Source organism: Anser brachyrhynchus, assembly GCF_964034855.1.
Source record: "Anser brachyrhynchus genome assembly, chromosome: 8".
Taxonomy (NCBI): Eukaryota; Metazoa; Chordata; class Aves; order Anseriformes; family Anatidae; genus Anser; species Anser brachyrhynchus.
The window spans coordinates 25,658,978-25,668,319 of record NC_137702.1 but is presented as its reverse complement, the minus strand read 5'-3'; the positions used below and the strand labels follow the sequence as shown (position 1 = coordinate 25,668,319).

Genomic DNA, 9,342 nt, shown 5'->3' with positions numbered 1-9,342 from the left:
TGATGAGCAAATTAGCTGCACGCTTTAATTCACGTCTCAGTATGCCACCAAAGCCAGCCTACTTCAGGATGCAAATGTTAACAAAATAACAGTGAGATCAATACAGAACAAAAGAAGGATGTACAGTCATTTGAATGGATAAAATGCAAATACCTTTACAAAAATGGTTAAGTGTAAAAACAATCATACAACAATTCAAAGGGAAAAAAAAAAAAAGCAAATTCCAACACAGAACTTTGGCTAAGCTGCAAACAAAGCACAATGAAACAGCAAACTCCAGGGAAAATTGAGCTCAAATCACTGGGTTGGTCAAAGGATCTTTCATTTCTCCAGCTGGGCTCCTTCATGCCCCTTCCATTTATCCAAAATACCCTGCAATGTAAAGAGAAAAAGTGGAAAAGGAATGAACACCAAGGCTGGCACACAGCCATGTTTCTTGAGAGCAGCAGATAGCAAAGTTGCCTAGCATTCCCATTGCTTCAATTTGATTCCCCGGACCCCTTGGAACAGGAGCAGCCCCACGACAGACACAAACTGGTAGAGGGTTAAGTGAAGGCCCCTAAAGCTGACCCTCCCTTCTTGTCCACAATTCTACAGAGCACTGTGCCCTCCACACAGAGCACTTACATTCACATCGGGGGTAGTTAATGACTCCGTCCTTGCACTGTGCCTCAAAATCCTCTGGGTTTGAGACTTCCCGGTAGGAAAAAGGGCATGTAAACGAAATAGTCTCCTTAGAGCGATATGTGTTAGATCTTCTCCTTGACTGTCTTAGTTTAATATTGTTCCTCTTCATTTCTGTCTCACTCAATCTACAGTTCCCTTGGGAAGAAAAAAAAAATAAGAGAAAAAATAGAAGAAGAAAAGAACAGCCACCGCCACAAGAGAAAGTACTCTCATAATTTGCCTGTAGACCTCGTATTGTCAACTGATCCTCTGACGCTGTTGGTACCAGCTGAGTGACTGAAACTACTTATTCTCCTGTGCTGCATCCCCGCTGCATCTGTCCCCTCCTGTATCAATGCACAGTGCCGATGATGAAAGGTAAAAGCCCATTTCCTACCCTTCAGCAATGTCGCAGTAATCGGGGCTTGGGGAAATTGTAGGAGGAGGCAAGCACAGGTTTCCTGCTGCAGAAGCCATGAAGGCCTGCAATGGGCATTGACCCCCTGCCTCCACACACACCAGAGCACAGCACAACCAGAGAGGAGCTGGGAAGGCCACAGGTGCAAAGGGGGCACAGCTGTGGCTGCAAGAGGGAAGCAGGAGAGAAGCTTGCTGGGACAAAGCCCTGCCTACACAGGCAGGCTTGGGAGAGCCTGCAAGGAAATGGTTTCCTGCTCTTCAGCCCTGCCACAGTCAGGGAAATGGCACCTTCCAGTTTCAGGGAAGCCACTTGCAGGGAACTTACCAGCCCTTCTGTCCTGCCTGGAAGCGGCCGGGCAGGCCCAGCACCAGTAACCCTCATGAGCCCCAGGGAGCCCGTTCCCCAGGAGCCTTTCCAGCTCACGTACGCCAGTCGGCGGCTTCTTGGGGGCACCTCCCCTCATAGCCTGCAGCTTTGCAGGGTGCTCTCACACATTGGTGCTCTGCTATTACTTCCCCAGGTACACTTGCTATGGGCTTTCCTCTCAGCTTCTGCACTAAAACTGCAAAAAGGCAGCGGTCAAGCAGTGACAGAGTGGAGGTGACTTACTTCCTGGCTTGCACCATGGGTATTCTAATGTCCCGTCCATACACTGCACTCTGAATGGGGAAGATGCTGGGTCCTGCACATATCCTATTTTACAATCAAATTCAATAAAATCTCCTGATGTCGAGTACAGCTTTCTTTCTCCTCTCCATCTCAGCTCAATATTGTTTCTGTCCATATCTTCTTCAGAGGCCGTACAAGCCGCTTGGAAAAGGCAAGAGAAGGATGTGATCAGTTCATACAGATGCACAACATACATATACATTTTTTTCCGCCTCCGAGACTACAGGTGTACTTCACATCACAAACCTCTTCTACCATTGTGCTCTCACCCTCTGAGTTTTCCAACAGGAAAGACATTCTCAACAAAAGAAAAGGGAAAAAAGATGACGGCTGAGATGCGGGCTGCACACCGCTGCGGAGAGGCCTTTGCCCTCTGACAGTCTCACAGGACAAGGGGGAAGCACAGCCTGGGGTGGGGGCACTCAGCAGGCAGCAATGAACTTCCCTGTGTCTTTTTTGGGCTCTCTCCTTGCCCTCGTCCCAGCACTTCTCAAATTCGTTTCCTCGTGGCCCTGGATTTCCTTGCACTCACACCAACCCACCCTCCCTCCTCACAGCCTGCGGACCATAGCAGCGTCCCCAGCTCAGGAGCACGCCACACCGGTGGAGCGGCCCCAAAGAAGCGGCTCAGCCAAACTCCCCTCCTCCTGGATCTGTTGGTGACTGGGGGCAGGGAGGGACAGCAGGCAGCAGAGGCGGCTACACGAGCTGACCTCCAGAGGAAATTCCTTCTGCACAGGAGAAGCACCAGCTGTTGTTCTGCCCTGTCAGCGTCGCAGCCCCAGCACAAGTGCTGCTTCACAAGTGAAGCGCCCGCAGGGCCTGAGAAAAAGACAACGAGCAGCTCACACAGCTCTTGGCCACGCAGCACGAGCTTCCACCTACCCAAGCACACTGGGGGATTTGTCCACTGCCCGTCAGTACAAGTGATTTGCTCAGGTCCATTCAGGATGTAGAAACTTGCACACTTGTATTTCACAGTTTCACCTTGGTCATATTCTGGCAATGGGAAGGTAAGGATGTCTCCGTTTTCAATATCTGGAGGTGGGCCACATTTTCTACCCTTCCCTGGAAGAAAATTACCCATTAGAAAGAAAACCATCCGGTTTTAGGTGGAACAGAACCCTGGCCACAAATTCTTCAAAAGATCACATAGGCAGTACTTCGAGAGACTTGGAGGAAAGCAGAGAGAAAACTGTCACCTTGATAAGCTGCATTTGTTCATGTGCTGAAACCTCGCATATGCCTCATGAAATCAAATGAGATTATTCAATGTGCTCGTGAAATCCTGGGCACCAACATGGTACCAGGTGTTAGCTCACCCATCAGCTACGACCCGCAGGTAATGTAACAGTGGAGTCAATTACATGGCATTCACAAAGGCAATGCACCACTTGCATTTTCTGGATGTCAGCTGGCAGGAGAGCTGTGAGCTCTGTTCTCCAGCGCAGGCAGCACAATTTCTCACTCTCTTGACATTAGGCATTCTCAGAAAGCAGATTTGCAGAAGTGAAAGGTTGGAGTCTCAAAATCCAGACCTGGCCAGCAGTTGCTGTCAGCCTCAGGGTGCTTTTCCAGATGTGGCACTCCTTGAGTGAAGCCATCCAGGTTACTCATCTGGTAGACTTCCATTAAACACATCCTGCCACCACAAATGGAGAGATACCAGGGAAAATCCCTTTTTCCTGAGTCTGACAGATGCTGTTGCACTTGCTCACAGTCCTGAGACTGAAATTTGGAGACCTAAATGCCACTGAGCTAGTTGAGGGCAATCTTCACTGACAGTCTACCGCATGGAGGGAGAGAGAACTCACCTTTGCACTGGGGCAGCTCTGTCCAGGTCCCATTCTGACATGTTACGGTGGAAGCCCCCGTCATCAGAAAACCTTGCCAGCACTGATAGTGAGCTGTCTCCCCAGGCAAATACCTTGGCTTTTTAACACCTTGAACTTTTCCACCAGCAATTTCTGGAGGAGGTTCACACGTCACATCTGAAAAGAGACATTTCTGCACTCAAGTTGTACGCCCTCACGTGTTCTTCTACACAAACTACAGTTAAGAGAATCATCTTGTTACTGCCCAGATGATGTTCTTAAGCGCAAGAGACAATATTGCCTTACCAACATGACTTGATTATTTTCCCCTCCTCTTTTTTCCTTGGCCATGAGTGTTTCTAAACACTGGAATTCCTGAATCCCAGAAATGTGAATTAACATGACAATGGCAGCAGAACACCTTCCACATTCTCAGGAGATGACAGGGACAGTCAGAGCTTCTAGAAAAAGCCAACATTTCTGTAGCTACACCGTTTGCCACAAAAAGCCTCCTTGCAAGGCCATGGCCCTCTGATGAGAACCTGAGCGCTTCTGAAAATCACAGACGTAGCAGCCAAGCTGGCTCTCTGCTGAATGTAGAGCTCTGGAAGAAGTTATCAGCCTGCTGTGCTCATGGACAGGTAAGTAAAGTTGACTCCATGGAGGCGTATGAATGCCAAATTGCACTTGTTCAGCCTCCAGCCACAGATTTGGGCAGGGAATAGGAGGACAGCACAGCTCCTCTTCAGAGGAACATTCTTGTCATTGCAGACTCTAGCTGACCTGCATGTTTTAGTTCCTGAGGCTCTGCTGGGATCTCTGTCATAGTGGAGCCTCAGAGAAGAACACCTGTTTCTCTCCTCTAGTATTTCTGCCGTTCTGATACTCTCTGACAGGGCTGAACACAGCAGAGGAGCCCTTACACATCTTTCTACTGAAGGTCAGTAAAAGGGTGTAGTCTGGAAATTACTCGTATCACAGAGAAGAATAACAAGTCAGCACATTCTAGGCCTTTTTTCTTCAAGATATTTTTGCTGTTGATGAAAATATCCATAGTATTTCTAGAAGCATTAAGCTAAATCAAAGTTCTGTGCAAGGAAGCAGTAGTAGGTACAATGTTGCAGTACACAAAGAAAACAAAACTAAAAAAGGTAAAGTCTTTCTAGTATTTAGGTGATCCAAACAGTCCCCACGAAGCTAACAGCCAGAATGAAAGCACAAATTCCTACCTCTGCAACTTGGCACTTTTGTCCATTGTCCCTCTGAACAAGTGACATAATTTACACCCATAATTTGATAATTACTTTCACATTCATAATGCACTTTGGCACCAGGCAGATATTTCTCCTGTTGAGTGCTGGTAATATGAGCATTGAGAATTTCAGGTGGGGCTCCACAGCTAACATCTGAAAAGAGAGGTGCGTTTAAGAATAGTAGGACAGTAATATGGCTATCACAGAATAGCGCATTCACAAGCACCATTGTTCCTGATGAGGACAGACGATTTGTGTAAGGTAGGTCCTTTTCTACAAGTAGGAAAGGAAGTTACTATGGTTTTCATTCTGCAACGCTTCACCAGGCAATTATTTTTTTTGCCTAAAGTGACTTAAAAAGAGGAAAGGAGTTGCAGAGACCAGCCGAATGTGCAGACTGATGCCATACAGCATCGTGTGCCAAAGCACTGGAGAACAAAGTGGTTTATTTACTATTTGAAGGTAACTTGCATAGACTGAAATTTCTAGTGATACGAAATCAAGATATGTAAGGCTACCAGCTATGTCACTCTTTGCAGCCAACACCCTTTTCTCCATAACCCTCTGACTGCTTGATCTAAGCAGTGAGCAAAGCTGTGGCTACCGGCTTCAGACCAGAAGGGGAAAAGATTTCTTTGCTGATCAGTCCTGCCTGTTGCTTCTCAGGGACCAGAAAAATAGGTGTTGTAGCAGTCTATTAAAAGCAACTCAATGATCAGCTCTACTGGTCTGACTCATTTCCATGTATGGGTTGGCGTTATATTAATTAGTGTTCCTGAAAGACTAAGAAGGGTCATAGACTACTTAGAAGTACAACCTATACCTTCACAAAATGGTGGTGTTGACCAATTTCCCCTTCTGCAAAAAATTTCAGGGGGACCAGTGACCTGAAATCCTTCATGACACTGGTAGCGAATTGTTTCACCAGGCTCATACTTCTCCTTGCTCCTGCCTTCAAATGCAGCATTGGCAACTGCTGGAATCCTTCCACATGGTATTTCTGTAAAGACATGCAAACTTGAAACTTTTGGTAATGTGATACACATAGAATGAGTGGATTGTTCCAACCAAAAAGATGCCTTTTATAGGAGCAACGTAGTCAATCACTGCCTGTGGATATAAAAGGTAGCATTCAGAAACTTAAATGTTAGTACCCTAAATAGATGTGAACTTCAGGCAATGTAAAGCTTTAGATTCTGTTTCTAGCCCTGCCAGAAAACTTTGGGAAAGGCTTCTGTCCTTTAGTATACAGAAGTGATGTCTATCATTGAAGCACCAAAGTAATTTCTACTCACTAGTGAACTCCGTAGAAAACAGATCCTTGGATGATAAGGATGTGCCCATGACTCATCTGGCAGAGACTGACTCTGAACATAGATTGCAAATATACCACAGGAATACATAAAAAAATAAACTGTGTTCAACTGTATCAGCCTTGCCCCCCACCAGGATTGCACTGAAGACATTCACGAGGAAAAATAAGATTCCATAGCAAAATATAGAATTACTGTTTGTTGCTACAATTCAAGCTCCAGTTTAAAATTATTTCGAATTCATTGCTAAGTACATCCCAGGAAAAGTCTTGTTTGACATTACCAGAGCATGTAGGAGCTGAAGTCCAGTTTCCCATAGAACAAGTTATCTTTGATGGTCCATCTAACTTATATCCAGGATGACAAACCACATTTAGTGTAGCACCAGCCAGATAAATTGTTTTCCCTTCTTTTTCCATTTTTAAGTTTTGATTTTCCAGCCTGAGATCATCTACATATTCCACAGGTTGCGGTGGCAAGCAGGGATTTTCTTTAAAATATGGAGCACAAAGACAAACAGTATTACAAGACAATTAATATTCCAAAGACATGCAGTCTAAAACAGAAAAGGAAAAGAAAAAAAAAATCCAAACAAAAATTAAGTGGCTTGAAAGTAAGATGAAGAAATATGTAAGATTCACAAAGCAAAACTCCTCTTTCTTTTTACTTTGAACCAAATTAGAGTCATGTCCCACATCTTGCCAAGGAGATACAGTTACAACTTAATAAAAAGAAAATGATAAAAATCATAGACAGAGAATCAGAAGAGATGTTGTTCTGTCCTGGTGAAAGTGAGTTTCTAGAATTGTAACTAAATTAAGCTTGTCCACCACTAATAAAATTATACCAATGTCATGGGGGGTTTCCTGATGACATAAGGAAAATACCAGAGTGCAGCAGAGCTTAAGAAGTATAACCTACCTCCCCAGACACAGAGTGGACTAAACCTCTACAAACTCCTCCTGAGTTGGGGTTGTCCAACTATGCTATTCTCTTACATGACTGTAGAAGGGGTGAACATAAATTATGTTTCATATACGTTTTTGGTTACTAGTGAGTTAGGTTTCATCAGCTGACACATCAAGTTGAAAGCATACGTTTCTCTGAATTCTCTGAATTCCGCAAGACAAAAGATCTAATTACAATCAAACTTCTTGTTTAGTAACTGTGACTGAGAATTTTATTGCAATATAATTTATTTTATGAGCAGCTCAAGCACTTTTTTCATTATTCTTCTCTATGTCTGACATATCAGTAGAAACAGAGTCTCCCAAGCAACAAAAGAGAAAAGAAACCATAGGGCATTAGAATTTTGCAGCTTAAAAATACAGGCTTGCTTGGCATGTTGTGCACATCAGTCATCAGCTCGCACCTCGTTTGTCCTGCACTCATCTATCTCCTACCCATTTCTGAAAACACTTTCTTCTACTTCTTAATGAACTTCTGCTTACAAGATATCATCTGCATCAGCAATGTTTGAACAGTTGGCTTGTGGATTCCTCAGCATTCCAAGCACGAATACAGGCTGAGCAGAGACTGTATTGAGAAAAACCCTCAGGAGAAGGACTTGGGAGTGTTGGTTGATGAAAAACTCAGTATAAGCCAGCAGTGTGTTCTTGCAGCTGAGAAGACCAACTGTATCCTGGGCTGCATCTAAAGAAGCATGGCCAGCAGGTCGAGGGAGGTGATTCTCCCCCTCTACTCTGCTCTTGTGAGACCCCACCTGGGGCACCCAGCACAAGAAGAGCATGGACATATTCAAATGAGTCCAGAGGAATGAATGCCATGGGGATGACCAGAGGGCTGGAGCACCTCTCCTATGGAGTCAAGATGAGGGGGTTAGGGTGGTTCAGCCTGGAGAAGAGAAGGCTCTGGGGAGACTTTACAGTGGCCTTCCAGTACCTAAAGGGGGCCTACAGGAAAGCTGGGGAGGGACTCTTTGTCAGGGAGTGTAGAGATAGGACAGGGGGTAATGGCTTTAAACTAAAACAGGGTAGATTTAGATTAGATACTAGGAAGAAATTCCTCACTCAAAGGGTGGTGAGGCACAGGAACATCCCAGAGAAGCTGTGGATGCTCCATCCCTGGCAGGGCCCAAGGCCAGACCAGATGGGGCTTTGGGCAACCTGGTCTGGTGGGAGGTGTCCCTCCCATGGCAGGGGGTTGGAACTGGGTGATCTTTAAGGTGCATTCCAATCCAAACCATTCTCTGGTTCTATGATTCCTTAGAACAGATGGCCAAAGTTATGCCATATCATTTATACTTGTATTACAGGAAAAAGTCACAAAAAGGAAAGGAGAAAAATCAAGTAAGATTAAAGACAGAAAAACAAACAAGCAAAGACTGCTAAAACTACATCCAAACAACATAAATAAACACACGGCTCCTGAGGAGCTGCCTGAAGGCTTTATGCTCCATCTCAGATGAGTCTGTCTAAATAAAAAAAACACAACAAACCAACCAACCAAAACACCCCACAAACGTACTACCCAACAGTTGGTCAACTGCACCTTCTTTAGCAACTTACATTCTATTGCTTTTCTGCACAATTACCTGTTTGTGACAGTCTTAACAACAATAACATCATCATTCTGCTAATGATGAGTGCAAGTACATAACACAGAAGTTCATAATAAAACAAAGAGAAAAAAAAATCCACTACTGACCAATGCAGCGTGGTGGTGACTGCCATCTCCCATTTATACACGTTATTTCATTCCCACCAATGAGCTGGAAACTCTCAAGACACGAAAAAGTTATTTTACTCCCATTCCTGTAATTTCTTTCAATTGGTATCTGTTTAGCACCATGCAGCTGAGGTGGAGGTGGGCAAGTGTTTTCACCTAAGGACACATATGCAGATCAAAACAGAACATAAGATAAAGTGTAACAGTTCATCACAGATTACAATACTAACAACCAAGAAAACACTGGCATTAGATAAGTCTTCAGTAGCTACATGGAGCTTCAACTAGTATCATAATCATTTTGTTCTGCCCCAAAAACACCAGAGCTTCCTTTAGATGCTCATGTTTTCAACATGTATTCACAGAACACATGGTCAGAAAAATACACCATCAATATATTTTTCTACGTCAGAATTGTGTTCAGTAATGTAAGCTGGTAGTCCCCTCTCTCCCTTACACAGCTGCACAAGCTTGTGTGCTTTCCCTGACTCTCTCTGTATGGTGAGGTATTTCAGGAA

At 44.5% G+C, this 9,342-nt stretch overlaps 1 protein-coding gene across 2 annotated transcripts in view; it reads right to left on the bottom strand.

Annotated features, from left to right (window-relative positions):
* CFH (complement factor H) overlaps positions 1–9,342 on the bottom strand; it is a 37,359-nt gene continuing 28,017 nt past the window's right edge. Inside the window, exons 16-24 of one of the 2 annotated variants that reach the window (XM_080602122.1) lie at positions 8,804–8,980; positions 6,420–6,626; positions 5,647–5,823; positions 4,800–4,976; positions 3,571–3,747; positions 2,642–2,824; positions 1,697–1,897; positions 628–822; positions 1–372 (exon numbers count right to left, since the gene is read on the bottom strand). In XM_080602122.1, the coding sequence (XP_080458248.1) occupies positions 359–372; positions 628–822; positions 1,697–1,897; positions 2,642–2,824; positions 3,571–3,747; positions 4,800–4,976; positions 5,647–5,823; positions 6,420–6,626; positions 8,804–8,980 (1,508 nt within the window). In that variant the 3' untranslated portion in view covers positions 1–358. The remainder of the gene's footprint in view (positions 373–627; positions 823–1,696; positions 1,898–2,641; positions 2,825–3,570; positions 3,748–4,799; positions 4,977–5,646; positions 5,824–6,419; positions 6,627–8,803; positions 8,981–9,342) is intronic. The other variant, XM_080602123.1, reaches the window with a different exon arrangement.